Source organism: Peromyscus californicus, unplaced genomic scaffold (genome assembly GCF_007827085.1).
Source record: "Peromyscus californicus insignis strain IS unplaced genomic scaffold, ASM782708v3 Scaffold_8__1_contigs__length_139910024, whole genome shotgun sequence".
Classification (NCBI taxonomy): domain Eukaryota; kingdom Metazoa; phylum Chordata; class Mammalia; order Rodentia; family Cricetidae; genus Peromyscus; species Peromyscus californicus.
This window is the reverse complement of record NW_026294606.1, coordinates 128,867,137-128,890,196: the sequence shown is the minus strand read 5'-3', so window position 1 is coordinate 128,890,196 and position 23,060 is coordinate 128,867,137. Positions and strand designations below refer to the sequence as shown.

Sequence of the window (23,060 nt, the reverse complement as noted above, 5' to 3'; positions counted from 1 at the left end):
CAATGTTCTAGCCTAGTTTGGTCACCCCCGCCTGTACTGCAACCTACCTTTTCCAGGACCCCCACACCCTATCCCCAAACCAGCAGGGCCCTCCCACGACACATCCATTCCCCACCCAGTGTGTCCATTCACATACTCCAGTCTTGGACAAGGAGGCACATCCTGTACATCAGGTCTGTGCCCTCTGTGAAAGCTGATTTCATTTCATCCCATCCATTTCCAACAATTAAGCCTAGCCCACCCTCACATCCTCTTCTCTGTCTCAACCTGCTCTATCCACATCAGACTGAAAACTAACAAAATAATCCACATGCCCAGATTTCAATGCAATAATACCAACAAGGTGAAAGGTTGACCTGGCAACTTCTCTCCAAACCCACGAGTCTTTTAGAAGTTTGACAGTGAGAATTTCCTAGTTGAACTCCAAGACACAGAATGTAAAAGAACAGTCATACACATCATCAACAGGGTCAAGGAGTTAAAGATGACAAAACAAAGCTGGATGAAATTAATGAGAGAAAGACTGAGGAGAATAAACATCTGAGTGATGGCCAAGAGAACACAAACACAAGGCTGATGGAAATGACAAGGACCATCTAAAACTTGAGAATGAAATTCAATAAGGAGATAGAAATGCTGGAAGGCCTCAAGCTAAGATGAAGATATAATTTAAAGACCCAATAGTTCAACTCTAAAACTCAAAGGAAAGTTGAATAAATCAAGCAAAAGATAGAATATCATGACTCAAATATAAGGTGGAGCATCTAAACCAAATAAGCCAAGGATATGGAAAAAAATCAATACAGGAAAGGAATATATAGGAGCTGTGGGACATCATGAAAAACCCAAACCTCCAAATTATAGGCATAAACAAGGGAGAAGAATCTAAAGTCAATGGCATTGACCAGATCTGCAACAAGATTGTAGGAAAAAACTTCCCCAAACTAAGGAAAGACATACCATACAGATTCAAGAAGCACATAGAACACCAAATAGACAAGACTAGAACTAAAATTCCCAATGATATATCACAACTAACAACTAACAAACTAAGTATACAGAACACAAAAGGGTATGGAAATCTCCAAGACAAAAACACAAATGACATAAAAAGGAAACCAGCAGAAAAGCAGCCGACTTCTCAATGGGAACTATGAAAGCTGTTGTCTTCAATGGAGAACAATGGAAGGCTATCAAAAAGAAAAAAAGTTTTCCTGAAGACCCAGAGCATACTGAACACACAGGTCTGCTTTCTTCATCATAGTATCAGGCCTTTACTTACAAGCTGTTAGAATCTAATTATTTCTACATGGTTTCAAAGCAAAAGATATTTGAACCAAATATGAAGGTCTGAGAATTCATAATGAAATTCATCTTATGAAGGTAGTAGAATAAATTTGTGAGGCAAGGTGAGTATATTTAATATAAGCAGACCTTGTTTGGAAATATGCCCTGAAGGCAGAACAGTGGGGAGTCCTGGGGTATGTTGAGGCCTTTACTGTTTTTAGGTGCACATTTTAATCTCTTTGTGTATATGATATGTATGTGTTTATTGTGTTAGTGGTGACATGTCCATGCCATATGTGCATATGGAAATGAGGACAGCTTTGGGTATCGGTCCTCAACTTTCATTTGAGATGGGGTTTCTTAACTGTTACTCTGCACACATCAGGATCGCCGGCCTGCAGTCTTCCCAGGATTCTCTTACCCCACCTCTCAGCTCACTGCAGGAGCACTGGGTTTACAGATGTGCACCGTGCCAGCCTTCGCTGGCTTCTGTGACTCTAACTCAGGTCCTCACACTTGTGCAGCAAGTGCTTTATACACCGAGCCCCCTCCCGAGCCCCTAATTCCATAAACAGTTGGTCATTTCATGATCTAGACTTGACATTTTCCTTTTCTTGACTTACAGGCAAGCAGGCCTTATAGCACTGTTGGTGAAGGCAGGAGTGATTTCTGAAAAGCCTTTATGGGAATGGCAGAGCATGGAAGCTGTGGCCACAGACCTGAAGGTAAGTAGTGCTGTCAGTGAATCAGGGGGTTTTACTGTTTAAGCTGTTTGACACAGTGTTGCCCTAAACCTGCCATCGTGCAAACCATGGGCAAGACTGTTAGCTTACTCCGAGGTGAGGAGCGGGAACCCTAGAGAAAAGGCACATAGGTACTGATTGGTAATGGTTTTATTCCTGGTCCACATATATATGCACATTTCCTTTCAGTCTTTGGGTGATGGATTAAATACTTGACCGAGGGAGGGCAAGAGATGTAAATCATGGCTTGTCATGTTTTAAAGTGCATAAAAAAATGTTGAAAAACGAATATAATCTGGATTACATTTTAAAAAGTTATTGACACCCTAAGTAACTTTGAAAATATTAGCAGTTTGAAAAACTAGATCTAAGGCCAAAGATGTTGGATATTTATGTGGCTGTTTTAGGATTTCACTGTCTGCATTGAAATGTTCCTTGTGGCATTGCCCATCATTATTCATTCTCCTATAAACCCTACGTACAAGAGGCAGAGGAATTCTCATGCTTTGACTCTTTCCTGGCTATGGGATGTGTCAGATATCAGAGATGATATTTCTGAAAAGACGCCTGGGTAAGTAATAGCTGTTTAACTTTTGTTAGTGTGAGTGTGTATATGGGAGGGAGTGTCTGCATGTGCAGGTAGCATCAGAGGTGAACCTCAGGTGTGGCCCCTCAGGAGCTGTTCAGCTTGGGTGTAGCAAGAGTTTTCCTGCCTGGCCCACAGTCAGGACAAATCTCTCTCACCAGCCAGTCCCACAGCCGCTCAGACCCGACCAAGTAAACACAGAGACTTATATTGGTTACAAACTGTATGGCCGTGGCAGGCTTCTTGCTAACTGTTCTTATATTAATCTTATATTAATCTTAAATTAATCCATTTTCATTAATCTCTACCTTGCCATGTGACTCGTGGCTTACCGGCATCTTCACATGCTGGTTGTCATCGTGACAGCTGGCAATGTCTCTCTGACTCAGCCTTCCACTTCCCAGCTTTATTCTCCTCCTTGTCCCACCTATACTTCCTGCCTGGCCACTGGCCAATCAGTGATTTATTTATTGACCAATCAGCAACACACTTGACATACAGACCATCCCACAGCACTTCCCCCCCCCTTTTTTTTTTCAAAAAGGAAGGTTTTAACCTTAACAAAGTAAAATTACATATAATTTTGGAATTTGGGCGTAGCTTCTCTTACTACTTCCTGGTGGAGGTGGGCGCTGTATCTTATGGGGACAGAAAGAAAATTTTAGGCTTATGGGGTAGTCCGTGAGGCTGTATTGTGTGAGCCAGTTGCCTTGAAACCGTTCTGGATGTTAAATCTGGGCCATGGTGTCATTGGAGACCTTTCAGGGGGTCTTGGCTGGTCAAACCTGATGTATCTTAATCTGGAACAAATCCATAGCCTCTGGCTTTCTGTGGAAACAAAAGCAGAGTCTCCTTTCCAAAGCAACATATCCTTATATCCAAATTTTGAAGTCAAGGTACCTTTAACATATACATTTTGGCATAACTCAACAGCTTTTACATTCAAATGTTTTTCTGCAGTTAAAAATCCCAAAGACAACACAATCCAGATTCTCTGTGTAATATCCATTTTTACCTGGCTTATTTTTTATACTATCTTTACTGTCTCTTTAAAGACTTTATTTTTAAAAACTATTTACTTCTTTATATAACTGTATATATTCCTTTTTCTCTCTCTTTCAAGCCTACATACATTTTTACACACATTGTAAACCATTACATCTGAATCTGTCTTATTGTGAATCTATTGCTTTAAACTGCAGCAGCTGTGGCTGCTGGCTCCGCCCACCTCAGCTTCCCAGCATGGTGGTGGTAGGTTTTCCACCAGCTCTGGGAGCTATCATGGGTCTATGCTTTTATCCAAGCAGTGTGTAGGCCAGAAATCTCTTTTTTCGTTTTGTACTAGCAAAGGCTAAATCCACCACGCAGTTTAATGTGCCACTTGCAGAGGCCTCATTCCCGCCATATTGCAGGTCAAGCGTGCATGCTTGGAACCCACTAGTAGCTCAAACCGGCAGCTGCTGCTCATTTGAGAGAGACAATAGGAACTGTTTTTAGCTCCGTTTTAGAATCTTTATTCTCAGGTTTTAGGTGGAAACTCTTGCCACCACATTGGACGCCATTTGTAGCTAGAGTTTTCCTGCCTGGCCCACAGTCAGGACAAATCTCTCTCACCTGCCAGTCCCACAGCCGCTCAGACCCGACCAAGTAAACACAGAGACTTATATTGGTTACAAACTGTATGGCCGTGGCAGGCTTCTTGCTAACTGTTCTTACAGCTTAAATTAATCCATTTTCATTAATCTCTACCTTGCCTTGTGGCTCGTGGCTTACTGGCATCTTCACATGCTGTTTGTCATCGTGGCAGCTGGCAGTGTCTCTCTGACTCAGCCTTCCACTTCCCAGCTTTATTCTCCTCCTTGTCCCACCTATACTTCCTGCCTGGTCACTGGCCAATCAGTGATTTATTGACCAATCAGCAACACACTTGACATACAGACCATCCCACAGCACTTGGGTTTTGAAACAGGGTCTTTCACTGTCCTGGGGCTCACAGATTGAGCTAGGATTGCTGTCCAGAGGCCCCAGGATCCAACTCTGTCTCACTAGCACAGGACTGCAAGCATGCCCAGCTTGGGACCTGTGCTGAGGATGGAACTCAGGTCTTCATTCTTGTGTGGCAAGTGCTTTACAGACTGAGGTATCACCCCAACCCAAATACACAACATTTTCTAGTAATTTAAGAAATAAGAACATATTTAAAACAGTACCATGATACAGGCTCTTCAAATCTGGGAGAACAAAAAGAGAACTATTTTTAGAATGGTAAAAATAACTTTTGGCTAATAAATTTATATTATCTTAAAGGGAGAACAATGCGAGGGTATCAGAAAAAAAAATGTTTCCTGAAGACCTAGAGCATACTGAACACACAGGTCTGCTTTCCTCATCGTCACAAGATGCAGTTTCTGCAGATTCAAAGCCATCCTCACCCCAGGGCCAATATCAGGACTTTGGACACATGATTACTTCACAGTAATCATGCAGCTGCTGCATCCAAGCTATGTGAAGACATTGTGATTGATGTTCCAGAAGAGCAGGAACCTCCTGATACAGGCCAACATCAAGACTTGGAAGACATAGTTGCTTCATAGGATACACTTTCTGAGGCCAAGCTTTGTGAAGATGTCATGACAGATATCCCCAAAGAGTAGAAAGAGCCCCCTAACCCATCAACGCATTCTTAAAGGTTCCACAATCCTCTTTGTGTGTAGGCTCAAAATCTGGACAGTTCAAAATGTTGGAAAAATTCAAAGGTAGGCAAAAACCAGATATAACTACTGTATATAATATACACACACATATAATACTAATACACATATGTTAGTATATATATATATTTGTATGTTTTATATATCACAAATAACATTTACATTTCCTACGCTTTGGCTTTTTTAAACTGTTAGGGTATCACATATTCAAACAGTAGGAAACTACTTCAGCTGAATACTTGCATTTCTCACGAGGATGGACATTTGAAAACAAAATCAGTGCTTCTTATCACTGCATGAATGTAATGCTCTGTCTAGACTGAAAATGTAAACATAAGATTAATATTAATTTAATTTAATCATAATCATGTACCATTTAATTTTATATAATTATACTTCAATTACATGTCTTTCAATAAATGCAATACCATTTTCTGAAACTCTTACATGTCTTACTCTTTTACTCTTCTCTTTTTTTGTGTGACAGGGTTTCTTTGTATATCCCTGGCTGTCCTGAAACTCCCTCTGTAAACCAGGCTGCCCTTGACTCATAGAGACCTGTAGAACCCTGGCCCCCCATTTGGGGTAGCTGCCGCCTTGCTTGCTGACCTTGACCAGATGTCCTCCCTATGCTGATTCCCTGCCAGTTTCCTTCTTTCTGAATGCTCACCGGAGGTTCATTGTTCCTGTATCCTGCATTTGGTGTAAACAGCTTAGATGCAAGAATGTAGAACATTGGTAGTGAACTTCTGCCCTCTGGGGTTCTCCCATTGTGCTGTAAGCCTGTATTTAAGGCCTCCTCCCTCCTTCAATAAATGGCATTTGGCATTCTGCTGGGGCAAATGTCCCGCTGTCTCTTGTCTTTATTTTTTAATCCACAGCCCCTCACTCGGACATGGTGAATGGGTGGTGGTAGTGTGGGTGTTACCATAACAAATGGAAGTCCCACTAAGATCCAAGAAAGAAGGGACGTAGCTGATGGACACTCAAGTAAGGCTGGCCAGCAATTTAAAGAAAAAAGAAAAGATAAGGGTGAATTGAAATGGGTGCAGCTAGCTCACAGTCAGTTGATTGGACTGTTGAAGCAGGAGGGCACCGAAGTTAAGATAGGGCAAGACAGCTAAAGATTTCATGAAAATAAAAAAGGAAATCTTCCCAATAGAGAAGAGGGAAGGAAAGGAAATTTCCTGTTAGAAAAGGAAAGAAAATTTTAATTAAAAAAAAAAAGAATTTTCCCAATAAAAAGGAAAAAAATTTAAAACTAGGCCTAAAGATTTTGGGGCCCTATAGAAAAAGGATGAAGAAAAGAAAAAAAGCCTCTTCCCAATGGTAATGGAAAAAGAAAAGGCTCTTTCCAATTTCAAAATTTTCAGGATAGCTAAAACTCTGAGCTTTTTCTGCCTGCCAGCACAGAGTGCCAACACCCGAATTACCAAGAGTTGGCAGGTGAGGCTCACTGCTGCTGGCTAAAAAACGACCAAGCCCAGAGCTTAAAGTTTTGCTGTCTGTTTGCTTATTTTGGTTTAAATATTTGTTTGTTTGTTTGTTTGTTTTTCCCTCAGAATGGGAATAATTCAATATTTAGGATCCCTTAGTGGGAAATGTTTTTCTGTTTTTTCCTTATGGTGGGAATAACTCACTATTAAGGTAGTCCCTTCATGGGAGTAAGAGAAAGCTTAAACGGGAATGCGTGGTGAGAGTGCGCGCACCCAATGTGGCGAACAAAGGCGCGTGCAAGCTTGTACGAGATGGCCCAGAGTGGCGGGTGGACAGGTACACGCCAGTGGGAGGAGGAGCTGCGATGGAGCAGGCCCGGGCAGGAGCTGGCACTACAGCCCAAGCACCGGGCAGAGCCAAAGCCGAAGCCACAGCCTGACAATGGAACAACTGTATGAGAAGATTAATGTTGATCGAATTATGCAGTTTATTACGATGCTTATCCTCATTTTACTATTTAAAAAGATAGTCAATTTAAGTGCCAGGTTAAAAGTTTTAGAAAAACCTATTAAACCTGTTAAAATGAATTATAGAGAAATTCAAATTCAGACAGAAGAAATTAACAGTGAAGTTGTTTCAAGATTGGATCATAAGGTTACAGAAAGAAAGCCTGTTTTCACACAATCACCCTTAATTTATCGGGTAACCATACAGCAGTTGCCTAATCAAATGACTACACAAAATATTTGGGCTCCAATTGAAATGTTAAATTTATGAAGGTTTAAGGAGGCAATAGTATCTTATGGCATGCATCCCCCATATGTAAAGCAAATGATAAACTCCTGGTCAACATATAATAGGATTATACCACAGGACTGGCGGGAGCTGGCACAGGCTGTTCTGGAACCCAGTCAAAGGCTCCAGTGGCAAATGTGGTTCAGGGATAAGGCTAAAAACATAGAAAAACAGTGGAGGGATAAAGGAATACAAGTCTTCCAGGATCAGCTTATTGGAGAAGGCCAATATGCTTCAGCACAAACACAATGTTTATATGATGTCCAAATCCTAATTCTATGTTGAATGGCAGCCTTGAATGCATGGGACAGAGTTGAGGAACCAGGAAAAAAACTGAGTCATTTACAAAGGTTATACAAGGCCCCAAAGAATCCTTCACAGATTTTTTACAAAGACTGGCTTCAGCAGTAAAGAGAATGGTCCCGGATTCAGAAGCTAGTCAGATAATAATTGAATCTTTGGCTTTTGAGAATGCGAATGCAGCATGCAAAAGAATAATCAGGCCGTTAGGGCAAGATCTGCACCTTTGGAAGATTGGATTAGAGACACGGTTAATGTTGAGGCTCATCACCATGATGATATGTGGGTAGGAGAAGCAATTTCAAAAGGTTTGAGGAATGTTAGATGTTTTGGATGTGGAAAGCAAGGACATTTGAAAAGGGACTGTAAACAGGTCATTCCTAGAAACAATGTTTCTTCAAGGAACAATGGCAACAGAATGTCCCTTCCTTCTGGAGTATACAGAAGGTGTGGTAAGGGAAAACACTGGACCAACGAATGTAGATCAACAAGGGACAGGCAAGGTAATCCTTTGCCTTGGGCTTTGGGAAACTCCCAGAGGGGCCTCAGGCAGGCCCCCATAGCAAATCCAGTTCAAACCTTTCCTGCAGTTGTAGAGGAAACCCCTACTCAGAGCAATTAAATAACCAAATGCCTATTGGAATAAATCATGCTGGTTGGGATGATGAAACAGAGAGAACAGAAAATTCAGGAGAAAACATAAATTTTTTTGGCAAACTTCTATTAATGAACAAAGACCAAAATTAACGATAAAAATAAATGGTGTTTTTTTTTTGGTCTGGTCTGGTAGACACCGGTGCGGACGTTACCATACTTGCACCAGAATTTTGGCATCCAACTTGGCCTCTTCAGGAGGTAAACGTACAACTGTTATGAATTGGAACATTATCTCAAGTGAAACAGAATGCAAGATGGCTCAAATATATAGGTCCAGAAGGACAGAGAGGAAAATTAAAACCATATGTGGCTAACATAGCTATGAACCTGTGGGGTCGAGACTTGTTGCAACAATGGAATACTCAGATTAACATTCCTCCAATCTCAGAAACAAATCATAAACTAGCACATGTTTTTGAGAGAAATATTAGAAGATATTATTCTATTGAGTGGTCACCAGCCATCCATATTATACAAGAACAGGGTACAACAACTGATGACCTTCCAAAGACACCAACAGCTCTACCTTTAAAATGGTTAATAGACAAGCCTGTATGGGTTCAGCAATGGCCTTTAACAACAGAGAAACTCCAGACTTTAGAAGAGCTGGTAGAAGAACAGTTAAATGCTCAGGATATTGAAGAATCAACCAGCCCTTGGAATTCTCCTGTATTAGTTATTAAAAAGAAATCTGGTAAATGGAGAATGGTAACAGACCTTAGAGCAATTAACAAAGTAATTCAGCCAATGGGCTCTCTACAATCTGGAATTCCTTTGCCTACTCTGTTACCAAAAGGATGGCCTCTCATAGTTATTGATTTAAAAGACTGTTTCTTTTCAATACCCTTACAAGAAAAAGACAGAGAAAGATTTGCTTTCACAGTGCCTACTTATAATAATTCTCAACCGGTTAAAAGATTACAATGGAGGGTCCTCCCACATTGAATGTTGAATAGCCCAACTCTGTGCCAATATATTGCACAACAGCCATTGGAAGTGAAACGTAAAAAGTTTCCTAAATCTATAATTTATCATTATATGGATATTTTACTAGCTGACTCAAATGCAGATACTTTAGAAAGAATGTTTGAAGAAGTAAAGAAAATTTTGCCTTGCTGGGGATTACAATTGCTCCTGAAAAGATACAAAGAGGAGATTTTATTAATTATTTAGGATATAAAATAGAGCTACAAAAAATTAGACCCCAAAAGGTGCAAATTAGAGAGATCGACTACAGACACTTAATGACTTTCAAATATTATTTGGAGATATTTCTCATCTATGAACTATTATTTGGGTAAAAAAATGATGAACTGAATAATTTGTTCAAAACCTTAGAAGGTGACAAGGACTTAAATAGTCCAAGAGAATTATCACCTGAAGCTGAGAAAGAATTGGCCTTGGTAGGAAAAAAAGTACATGAAGGGCATGTGGATCATATTGATCCAAAGCTGGATTGCATTTTGGTTATTTTACCTTCTAGGCATTCTCCTACAGGAATATTAATGCAGAGGGAAGATATTATATTAGAATGGATATTTTTACCAAATAAACCAAATAAAAAATTAAAAACTTATGTGGAAAAAATCTCTGACTTGATTTGGAAAGGAAAATTGAGACTTTGTCAATTAGCAGGAATAGACCCAGCAGAAATTGTCATACCTTTAACTAAGGAGGGCATTGAAAAATTATGGACAGAAAGTGAACCTTGGCAAAGAGCTTGCAGTAATTTTTTGGCAGAAATTAACAGCAAATATCCCAAAAGCAATAGAATTGATCTTATAAAGAGAGCTGATTGGATCTTGCCTCGAGTTGTACAGGAAAAACCCATATCTGGAGTTGGTACATTTTATACAGATGCCAACAAACAAGGAAAAGCAGGTTACAAATCAGAAAATTTTTTTTTTGGGGGGGTTTTCGAGACAGGGTTTCTCTGAGTAGCTTTGCGCCTTTCCTGGAACTCACTTGGTAGCCCAGGCTGGCCTTGAACTCACAGAGATCCGCCTGCCTCTGCCTCCCGAGTGCTGGGATTAAAGGCGTGCACCACCACCGCCTGGTACAAATCAGAAAATTTAAGTAAAGTGCTTCAAAGTCCTTATAATTCAGTTCAAAAATCAGAATTGTATGCTATTCTGTTGGTATTAATGGATTTTTCAGAACCTCTCAACATAGTAACTGACTCTCAGTATGCTGAAAGATTAGTATTACATATTGAGACTGCAGAATTTATCCCTGATGCTTCAGAATTAACTTCACTATTTATTCAATTACAAGATACAATCAGTAAAAGGAGTCATCCTTTATATATAACTCACAGCCGATCCCATACTGGTCTGCCAGGCCCTCTAGCACAAGGCAATGATGAGATTGATAAATTATTGATAGGAAATGTGCTGGAGGCCTCAGAATTTCATAAAAAAACATCATGTCAATAGTAAAGGTTTAAAAAAGGATTTTTCCATAACCTGGCAACAAGCCAAAGAAATAGTAAAGAAATGTCCTACTTGTTCCTTCTACAATCAAACGCCATTACCAGAAGGATGTAACCCAAGGGTACTCAGAGGAATGAAATCTGGCAGATGGACATGTTTCACTTTGCAGAATTTGGAAAATTGAAATATGTACACCATACCATCGATACTTACTCAGGATTTCAATGGGCAACTGCTTTGAGTTCTGAAAAAGCTGATTCTGTCATCACTCATTTGCTAGAAGTTATGGCCATCATGGGTATACCTGCACAAATCAAAACTGACAATGCTCCAGCATATGTCTCTGTTAAAATGAAACAGTTTTTTGCTTATTACAATATAAAGCATATTATAAGTATACCACATAATCCTACAGGCCAAGCAGTTATAGAAAGATCAAACAGAACTCTAAAGGATATGCTAAATAAACAGAAAGGGGTAACAAAAACCCCCAGAAACAGACTGCATAATGCTCTATTAACTTTGAATTTTCTCAATGCCAATGAGAACGGAACAACAGCTGCAGAGAGACATTGGATAATAGAAAAAACTACAGAATTAAATCAGCCTATATACTTTAAGGATGTGCTGACCTCAGAATGGAAACCAGGGTATGTGTTACGTTGGGGACGAGGTTTTGCTTTTGTTTCTACAGGAGAAGATAAGCTGTGGGTACCATCAAAGTTGATAAAGGTTTGATTTGAACAAGAGAGACCTCTTAATTAGAGGAGGTGATAGTTCATCAACCAGCATGAACATCCAATTTAACTAATTTATACCAGTAACACATGCCTTTTCATTTAATCAGATAATAACTTGCCAAAAAGGAACATCCCCAAAATTAGTCTTGGGGAAAGGTTTTTGTTTTTGTCTTTCAGGAGAATGAAGGTTAAGGAATCTGAAGAACACTGGACAAATGAGACGACTGAAGAAAAGAGACAAACCATCTATCCTAAGAAACAGAGTGAAATGGCATATGGGTATATATTATCTAAAAAATTTTATGTCTTCCTAAGTGTTTGTTTCTGCTCTTCTCTAAAGATCTAACACTATTGGTCTTCTAATAGTCCCAGTTCAATTAAAATTTAAAGCTGACTTTGGAGTTGGAGAGTGGCTCTCTCCTTCTTTAAACTCAAACATGTTGTTAAAAGGAAAATGCAAACTCCCTGTATCATGCCAGAAGAAAAGAGCCATCTTCTGCTATGGGACAGGAGAAAAGCCAAATTAATTAAGGGACTATTCTTTTACTAATCTCAACTCTGATTCTATTCTGATTCTTTAAACTTTTCTTAAAGTAAAAATTTTATATCAATTTTAAAACATTAATATATATACATATATATATATTTTAAACTTTGTTAAGATATGAATGGACATATAGAGTACTAACTAATTCTAGAAAAAAGGCTTCAATTAGCTGCATATATATGTCTTTGTGTTCGAGTCTCTTATCAGTTTTCTACAGGAAATCATGGCCAGGCCTAACATCAACTGAAGTCTCCAGGAAGAAGATGGGGCCCCACAACAACAACAATTCTACATGGACAATAATAATATCACTAAGCTGACAATCATCATCTACAGATCAGCTTTGAACTACAAAGTGCTCAGAGCAATTTTGAGAGGGCTAGCTGAGATGATCCAGTCTCAAAGACTACTTGAATAAGGACTTGAGATAAACCCTGAACTTTGGCATTATACACAGACTGGATAATGAAGGATATAGTTACCTTTCCTAGAATTTGACAATTAACCTAAAATTTTTCTTTCAGGATAAAGATACCTTCGCCCATACCCAGCAGGAAGCAATTTTAAGAATATGACACCCACATTCCCAAAGAGGTGGTGTGGGGAGGGTGGTTTTTTGTCTTTTAATGGGTTTTGGGTCTGGGATAATTTTCATTGTTTAGGGGGGTTGGTTACAAGTTGATGTCAAGAACTAGGAAAAGGGCTAAGCAAAGGAGATTAGATTTAAGATTCTTGTTTACAAAAAAAGAAAGAAAAAGACAATTACTAGTTTTAAATACTTTACATTGGATTGGATTGTTTTATATTACATACAAATTATATATATTGAAATTGATATTGTTAGAAAATGCTATATGTATATTTCTAATTGTACTTATACTGTTCATTTAACAAATAATTCAATTTTCTGATCCTTGAATATTATTATTACCAACTATTAGGATATAAAGAAATGAAAGTTAGTAGTTAGACATTACAATAGAACTTGTAGTCATATTAGGTATGTTTTAAAAATTGAGCAGATATATTTTAGATAGACAGGTCATCTTCAAACCCTTCAGAGATCTACAGAACATGGCATTTAAAATGTTTTAATAACTTAGAAAATTTTTCTTTTTTCTTATGACTATGAGACATGTCGGCTCCTGGCAGTACCAATCTACTTCAGAGAAAATATGGGCATTGAAGAAACTGCAATTGAAGTTAACTTTCATTGTGGCAAAAGTTAGCTACTGGACAACAAAGTATCCTCAAATCAACTACTGACAAACAGGACAAACAGGACACGAAACAAAGGACTGCTGATTCTTGCCAAAACAAGTGTGGTTATGGCTTTATCAAAAGGCATCTTCTGAAGCCAGGACAATATGGCACCATCCCTGAAATGGCCTTCACAATTCGGAAAAGGTACAGTGCCCTTTTCTTCGAAGGCAGCTGAACAGGCAGTGGGCCGATGGCCTCTGATGTGCAATGGAACAGCAGCTGAAACAGTTATTCTTGAAGAGTAACTAAGCTCATGCCTCTCAATAGTAGACTGGCATTTAATAGAGGGATGTGAAGAAGAATGGGATGCTGAGATGAAGCCATATATACACAACCAGGAAGAATGGACAGCTGAATTCAAAAACCATCAACAATTTTCAGAATTTAAAATCCTGAATCATGACATGACACTAGTGGAATTCAGGTGTTTCTGGTACATGGACTGCTCTCACCAATGTGAGGTTGAACTGTTGACCTTGTGTACATCCTACTTCACAAATGAGTCTGTCAGATACGCTAAGCCTATAGGCTGAAGATGATGCCCCAACACTGCGGAGAAAACTCAGGTGACTGTCCAGGCAGCTGGCTGTTTCTGTCAACTCACAAATTTTTTGGAAGTTGCTTGCATGCACTTCCTGTTTTTATTTTTGTTAGGTAATATTATTTCCTTCTTGGGTCTCTGAGGGAGTTGTAGATTAATTAGTTATACTTGAAGATTAGTTAGTTATAGTTGAAGATTAGTTATAGTTGAAGACTAGTTAGGATAGAAAGTGAATTAGGTACATTTTGGACTTACCAAAATAAGATAGATAATGGAATTATTTTCTCGGAATTTGTCAAATACAAATGGACTAGACATTGTTTAGGTATTTATTACTTGTATATATTATATATAGTTATTGTACTTTTGTATATTTTTTATGTTAGTTATAACCTTTTTCCTTTTTTCTTTTTATTAAAATAGAAAAGGGGAAATATGGTGATATTTTATTTGTACTGAAATGTGATTTTATTTGTATGTTAATAAATAAAGTTGCCTGGGGGTCAGAGCTAATAGCAAGCCATAGCAGAGCTGGGCATTCGTGGTGCATGCCTTTAATCCCAGCACTTGGTAGGCAGAGCTAGGTAGATCTCTGTGTGTTCAAGGACACAGCCAACAGACAGTGATGAGGCAGTCATGTGGTTGGTTTTACAACCAATGAGAAGGCAGAACAGAAAGTCTATATAAAGACAAACAGACAGGAAGTAGGTCTCTCTCGGAGAGGTCTCTTGGCTGAAGAGGCTAGCTGCAGCATGTGGGTAAGGCTCTTAGCTCTGATCTCTTGGCTTTCTTCTTTGCATTGGTTCTGTGTTTCTTATTTAATAAGATGGTTGGCTACATCTACATGAAGGATCTTTCTACTGGCACTTGGAGGGGACTGGATCCCGTGTTGGTGTGGGCCCAGGGATCTCTTTGTGTCTTTCTGCAGGACAATGAGGTTCCTCTTTGGGTTCCTGAGTGCTGTGTGTGCCCGATGGCTGCTGCTAAATCCCAATATGACAGAGACCTATTGGGCCTTTGTGAAAACCTCTCCCCTTCTGATGCCAATGGGGATTGAGAACCCAATACGGCCAGCCTTGACAAATATTAATGTAAGCCTAGGAACTGTAGCCATGCGGTTGGATTCTTCAGAAGGTAATGTGTGGTAACTGCTTTTTCAAGTGTGTTTGAGAATATGTCACCTGTTGGAGCCCGTTCTTGGGTTCCTCGTGGCTTTACCCAGCATTCCGCGTAGAGGATGATTAGGACCACAGGCCTGAGTGCAAGTGTCTGAGATGGTCTGCACTTGGCTGTGCTGGGGGAGGAGGTCTTTTGCTTCACCCCTTGGCAGCTCTATAAATTCCCTGGGTCAGAGACAGTCAGGGCCCGTTGGAAAAGGTTCCAGGCCCCTTCGAGGCTATCCTTTATTTTCTATCTGTTTATCTCCACGAGATTCTCCACAATAAATTTTTCTATCTAATATTTCCTGCTGGTCACACTCAAGAAAACTCTGGGAAACTGTGGGGTTGGTGGGTAAATGCCCCACAGTCACCCAGACACCTTGGAGATTAAGGATAACCCTAAAGGTCACTGACCTTCATTTGTTAAAAGTAGCATGCCAGCTAAGCCTTTTTCATTTTTGCAATCCTCTTCAAGCTGGTGTAGTACCTACTTTTCAGGAGTGGCTCTGTGCAACTTTTATTGGCCTCCTAAAATTCATCTAGCCTCCTTTAAAGATAACTTAAAATTTGTGAGCCTGAATGTAGCCATTATGAGACCATTAGTTCTGCTCCTTGCTTGCTGTCTGTTATTTTTTGTTCCTTTATGGTTCTTAGTTGTTCCTTTACAGAGCTGCCAGCTTAAGTCGTACTGGAATCAAGAAAAATGAGCCTTGGTGGTTCATGTTCCTGGAGCTGTGTCCATGCCAGTGGCCCGTGACAGTAAGACACAGATGATGACTCACACGCTCCAAAACAAAATTTGACATCGTTGCTGCTGTTGTTGTTATAATAGTGGTGGCCACTGTCACTATTGTTTCTAGGATTGCTATTTCATAATTGGTTACTACAGCTAGCACAGTGGAAACCCTGGCAGCAAAAGTAGCTACCACAGTTAATTAATCTTTCATTCTATTTGGCATAATAAATTTTATTCAATAGTTATACACATTTCAATTGGCTTTGATAGTTATAAAATTGATAAAATTCAAGTTCCACTTGCTTTTGGGATACCATCTTATAAGGACTCCAATTTGCAGTAAGCTTGTTAAGGAAGGGAATGGCTCAATTGCCTTTAGCCTACTGGCTTATGGGTGGGTTAGGACTTCTCTTGGTCTTTTCTGTGTCGCACAGATTGCAAGCCCATCGTCACTTTGAGATCTTTGGCAGCAGTTAACTCTGCAACTCAAGTATTCAGAGACGGGTAATGCCTGGGGGGCAGTCACCAACCTAAAACAGAGCACCTGTGTAGCCTGGACAGGTGTCTCCATGACGGCTAAGGTGACCTGCTGACATCCCATGCATCCTAAGTCAGAAGCTCATTTTTTAGTAAAAAGCGGGGACCTGTAAGGCCATGGCTCCCCATTTTTGGTAGCAGCCGCCTTGCTTGCTGACCTTGACCAGATGTCCTCTCTATGCTGATTCCCGGCCAGTTTCCTTCTTTCTGAATGCTCACCGGAGGTTCTTTGTTTGTGTATCCTGCATTTGGTGTTAACAGCTTAGATGCAAGAATGTAGAACATTGGTAGTGAACTTCTGCCCTCCGGGGTTCTCCCATTGTGCTGTAAGCCTGTATTTAAGGCCTCCTCCCTCCTTCAATAAATGGCATTTGGCATTCTGCTGGGGCAAATGACCCACTGTCTCTTGTCTCGTTACCAAAACAGAGACCAGCCTGCCTGTGCCATCTGAGTGCTGGGACTAAAAGCATGCACCACCACCAATCTGGCTGTGTCTTACTTTTTAAACATAAATTCTTAATGCTTTAACAAAAATTGCTTGATTAAAAGTCCACATTTTTCTTAAATTTTTGAGCTAGACTTAATGGTGTACACCTTTAATCCCAGCACTCAGGAAGCAGAGGCAGGTGGGATTTGGGGAGTTCCTGGACAGTCTAGTCTATGCCAAAAACAAAAACAAAACACTGGTCAAAGAAACAGAAGATGAAGCTAAATGGAAGGACACCCTGTGACTGAAAATAAATCTTATCAGAATGTCCACACTACCAACAGGAACATATAGATCCAATGAAACTGCAGTCAGAATCCTAGTGGCATTATTCAGGCAAAGAACAGTCCTAAAATTCATATAGAAATATTTTTAAAAAGGCCAGACCACTTCTGAGGAAAATTGGACACATGGCATTTCCTGATTTGAAACACAAGCTGGGTGCCATGGTTCATGCCCCTGTCATCCCAGCATAGGAAGCTGAAAAGGGTCATTTGAACCCAGTGTTTGAGATTAGCCTGAGCACCATAATGAGAAACACACACATACCCCACACCTCAAGAAAGAATTGTTACAGAGCCTCAGTGGTCAACAGTGTGGTGGGCTGGAGAGTTTGCTCAGTGGTCAAGAACACTGGCTGCTCTCCCACAGGACCCAGGATTGATTTCCAGCACCAACATGGTAACTCGAAACCATCTGTAACTGTAGTTCGGGAAATTTAGTGCCCTCTTCTGACCAGCTCAGGCACAGGCATGCACACTGGTGCACAGGCATATATACAGGCCAAACACCCAAACACATAAATAAAAATGTTTAAAGGAAAAAAAGCATGACGCTAACAAAAACCAGACAAGTAGAACAAAATGGAAAGTCAGAATAATTGCTGACAAGAGCACCTAGTGGGCACACTAAGAAAAAATAGCTTCCACCCAGGGATTGTCCCAAGAAGTCTGGATTCTACATCCCAGAGAATGAAACTGAACCCTTATTTTACACCAGACACCAAAATCGACTCACTGTGCAAGGCACACAAATGTGGGACCGGTAACAAAACTAAGAGAAGCCCCTGAACCATTGGCTTTGCCAGTGACTTTCAGAACACCACACCAGAAGGTACCATGCAAGCTTCCAAAGTCCTACCCAGCGATGGAAGAACCACGTCAACAACCCGCATGCCATGATGACCCTAAGGCGCAACAGCGGCATGCACACCTTGGCAGTAACCAACAGCCTAACTGGACTGAAGATCTGCTTGACAAGAGGAAACCTGCCTGGGACTGGAAACCTGGCTAACGACTTAGTGCCAGTGATTACTGTAGGAGAATCTACAACCACTAATTTACTAAACCAGCATAATCCCTAACAACAGTCTATAAATATCTGTCTGAAAACCCACAGATAAGTGTAGTTTTTACCCCTCATCAAGGAAACTTATCTGCAACAGACCATTACAGAATCCCATAACCAAATGCAGAGTTGTGGAGCCCAGTCCCAGTGGACACATCTACAAAACACTCCCACACCTAAGGCTCAGGGAACATTGTGGAAGAGGGAACACATTGCAGAAGAGGGAACAGGAAGATTGTAAGACCCAGAGGATCAGGGACTTTGCTGTGAGATTGTGTCTCCTAGTAATGTCAGAAGCTACACCCCTAAAGTCTCACCAACATGACTGCCCAAATGTGAGCTGAACAAGGACAACACCAAGGGAAAACCCCACAGGCCTCAACCCTACACAAAGAACTATAGGCAACTGAGGAAAGCTGGAAGTAGGAGAGATGGTCTTTTCCATGGAAAAGCATAATAATTAGTTGTCTAGTGCCAAATGCTCAGCTCCTAAAAACATAAATACAGGTAGCATTATACAGACTGAGCAGGTTACATTTAGGAATATATATGTGTACATATGTGCATGCAATAACAATGAGAAGAGGCCATGAATCTGAAGGAGAATAGGGAGGGATATATGGGAGGCTTTGCAGGGAGAAAAGGAAATGGAGAAACGTCGTAAATACATTCTAAAAAAAATTAAATTAAAATCACACCATAAGTTTAGCCCATAAAAACAAAACATGAGTCAGCAGGACTTGATCTGCCACATTCTACAACAGATGGCACCTGTGCACGTAGCAGGACTCTTAACAGGTCTTAGTAATAAAATCAAACCTGAGGCCAGTTATTGAGGTGAAAGCTGGATGATCAGAGAGACAGAACAAGCCACAGCTACCTCACCTCGCCAATTCTTCAGCTGATCCTGTTTCCTCAGACTGGATGCCTCTGAGTCCTCATCCAGAATGAATCTCAGCTGAACTGCTGCTGGAAAGCCTGAAAGCTTAACCAGCCAAATGCTTCTAGTTCCTGGTCCTCACTCCTTATATACCTTTCTGCTTTCTGCCATCACTCCCTGGGATTAAAGGTTCGCTTTCTGGGATTAAAGGCGTGAGTCACCATGCTTGGCTATATCCTTGAACACATGGATTTCTGCCTCTGGAATGCTAGGATTAAAGGCGTGTGCTACCACTGCCTATCCTCTATGTTTAATATTGTGGTTGTTCTGTCTCTGACCCCAGATAAGTTTATTGGGGTGCACAATATTTTGGGGAACACAATACCACCACATGTGCACCCACAGATTCAAACAGCCTTAGGTCACAAAGCCCTGGGAAGATGGCATTTGTGCTGGACACCAACCTTTTCTCGTCTTTGCTTTCCACACAAAACACCTACACTGTTTTAGTTGCCATATCTAGAGCTCCCCTAAGGATAGAACAACTATATCAAAACCTTCTGCAGAGCAAAGGAAAAATATCAGTGACCTCAAGCAGCAGCCTACCTACTGGGAAAAAGACTTGCAAACAATATCTAGCTTAAAAGAAGCTAATACCTATAAAGAACTCATACAGCTCGGTAACAGAGCATCCCTGCTACAAATGAGGAAAATCCTGAACAAACATTTCAATAAAGCAGACAAAAGTGGCCAGCAAGTGCTGTCTGCTCCTTCCTGACTGTGGTCATAATATGACAAGCCACTTCATGTTCCTGCCACCACACCACAGGACTGCGTCCCTCCAGACCTTCACTCTGTCTGCACTGAGAGCTGAGCACTTGGCTCCAGCCAGGTCCCACATCAAGGCTCGCTTCCTTGCCGATTTTAGTGCAGCCCCAGCCCAGTACAATGTGAAGATCGGGCATGATCAGCAGCTGCAGAGTTACCTCAAATTAAGGCCCCCTGCTGCCTCTGTGTCTCTGCAACCCAAGACACGCAGTGAACCATACTCTTGAGGAAATTCATCAACTGTCAGTCATACTGAAAACCTGGCCAGTAGAATACTTCTAGACTATGGAAGTCTTTGAAACAAAAACTCACTGGATTCAGTGACCTGGAGACCAGGATAGAGCCAGAGTCTGCTGGGGGAGCTTAGACACAAGCTCTAAACAGCATGCTGGACACTGGACACACAACAGCAGGGTCGACATTGGCCAACAGCTTCCTGGAGGCTTAACTAGAGGTGAGACCTCAGCGTCTGTAACCCAGCCTGCAAAAGGGAAGCCCAGAAGCAGGAACAGCATTCCAAACGAGATCCTTGGGGGCGGTGGGAACGACACCCAGGGCACTGTGACCAATAGCTAAGTCCTAGCCGTGAAATACCTAAGAGCATGTCAGCTTCTGGAAACCAGGACAAACGTGTCTAGACTTGAGACTGAATCCCGACAACAGGACAGACGGCTTTCATATGGTTACCATCCAGCACTTTCACATTTATCCTGTCAGTTTGTTGTTCTAGAGCTACTCTTTGTTCCTTTCTCAAAGCACCCAGGCTCCGCTGGTTGGTGGGGTCTGTGTCAGCCTCCTAAGAGCCGGGCTGCTGTGTTATCTGATCTGTGTATCTCCCGTCTCATGCTCCTTACTCCTCTCCGACTTCTCCGCTGCACTAACACTAAACACTAGTCTCACTCTCCCTCCTTCCCCTCATACCTGGTGTCCAAGGTACGAGCAGTGCTCCTTGACTTCCTGAAAGAGCGTGTAAGGGATGGCTCATTTTCATGTGGCCGTGACAGTATTTTCACAGTTGACCTACCCTTGATAGCATTTATTGTAGCAGACACTGTTGTCAGAGGAGAACTGGGGACCAGGCCAGGAACAGCAATCTAGCAGAAGAAAACAACACCTCAACCACATCCTTATCCCTCTAACACTGCAACACTTTCACCTGAAAGAATAAAGGTGATGTAATGTTGGAGCCCATTTAGGCTTTATCCAGCAGGTCTGCATAAAGAGGATGACTGGACCACGGGCCCAAGTACCAGGTATCTGAGATGGTCTGCACTTGGCTGTGCTCGGGGGAGGTCTTTTGCTCCGCCCCTTGGTGTTCCTTTAAAAACCCTGGGGCAGAGACAGTCAGGCCCTGATGGATTAGGATCCAGGCCCTCCTGAGGCTATCTTGTATTTTCGATCTGTTTCTCTCCCCTCTTTACTTCTATCTACTATTTCCTGCTGCTTCTACTCAAGAGTACTCTGTGGAAGTGGGGGGGGGGGGTGATGGCCCCCCACAACGTAATTTTAAAAAATTTCTCCTAAGTGTACATCTGTGTACCACCTGTGTGCTTGGTGCCTGAGATCTGAAGAGGGGGTCAGATCCCCCAGAACTAGAGTTACAGATGGCTGTGAGCTATAAACAGGTGCTGGGAACCAAACTCAGGTCCTCTGCAAGAGCAACACATGTTCTTAATTCCTAGGCCATCTCCCAGTTAGTACTTTACTTTTTGTGTGTATGTATGTCTCGCCTGCGTGTAAGTCTATGCACCAGTGTGCATGCCTGGTGCCCATGGAAGCCAGAAGAGTGCATCAGATCCTTGGGAACTAGAACTGTTGTGAGCTGCCATGTAGGTGCTGGGATTCGAACTCGAGTCCTCTGCAAGAACAGCCAGTGCTCTTAGCTGCTGAGTCAAGTCTCCAGCCCCATCAGCCAACAACCTAACAACAGAGGTTTAAGTTCAGGGCAAAAGCACAGGAAACTGGAATACCAAGACAATACAGCTGTGTGAAACCTACCAAACCCACAGTAACCACATCTGGTGAGAGCACATTAATGAAATCTCAAGAATCAAAAGATGATTATAAATACATTAAAAAATAAGAAGACATGAACTCCTGAATTCCAAGAGAACATGCAGAATGAATGAAAGAAGGAGGTCAGCATAAGATATGGAAATGGAAACTAGTAAAAGAAACTGAAGAAAAACCAAACAAACGGAAATGAAAATTCCAATAATTCAAATAGAGATCCGTGGAAAGATTCAGCAACACAAAGGACCATGCAGAGGACAAGAATATCAAAGCTTGAGGACAATGAGGAATTGGATGTTCATTAACAAAGATACATTAATTTAAAAAATATGCCTGGGCTGGGCAGTGGTGGTGTTGCCTTTAATCCCAGCACTTTAATCTCAGTACTCAGAGGCAGAGGCAGGCAGATCTCTGTGAGTTTGAGGCCAGCCTCGACTACAGGGCTAGTTCCAGGACAGCCAAGGCTACACAAAGAAATCCTTTCTTGAGAAACCAAATATATGTGTGTACATGTGCATGCGTGTGTGCGTGTGGGTGTGCACACTTGAAACATGCAGGAGTCATGAGGAACTATGAAAGCACCAAATCTATGAATCACGGACAGATTAAGTTTCATGTCAAAGGTGCAGGAAAATTTTCTATAAATTGCCCCAAGAAACTGCACCATATCTAAGATGCTCATACAGGTACTGGAGGCATTTAGAATACCAAACCTCCCATGTTATCTTAGTATCAAAACACTAAAAATACACAGAGGAAGTATATCTAAAGTTGCAAAAGAAAAAAGTCACATTATAAAGACTGACTCATCAAAATAGCACATTCCTTAACAAATTATAAAAGAGGAGAGTTAAGAATGAAGTATTTCAAGGTCTGAAAGACAGTAACTTCCATCTCAGACTACTGTCCCCAGTCTGCTGATGTGAATGAAAATGGACCCCATAGACTCATAGGGAGTGGCATTATTTGAAAGAATTAGGAGATATGGCCTTGTTGGAGTGGGTGCAGACTTATTGGAGGAAGTGTGGTGATA

The 23,060-nt window shown here is 41.2% G+C and overlaps 1 protein-coding gene across 10 annotated transcripts in view; it reads right to left on the bottom strand.

Annotated features, from left to right (window-relative positions):
* Positions 1 to 4,114: 4,114 nt before the first annotated feature.
* The window catches only part of LOC128104485 (protein arginine N-methyltransferase 9-like), a 61,048-nt gene continuing 42,102 nt past the window's right edge, over positions 4,115 to 23,060 (bottom strand). For 4 of the 10 annotated variants that reach the window (XR_008216024.1, XM_052729422.1, XM_052729424.1 and 1 more), the window contains one exon: positions 4,115 to 11,291. Coding sequence is in view for 5 of the 10 variants with exons in the window: in XM_052729422.1 (XP_052585382.1) it covers positions 11,225 to 11,291 (67 nt within the window). In the remaining 5 variants the exon portion in view is untranslated. The remainder of the gene's footprint in view (positions 11,292 to 23,060) is intronic. The other 6 variants (XR_008216023.1, XM_052729423.1, XM_052729425.1 and 3 more) reach the window with 3 other exon arrangements.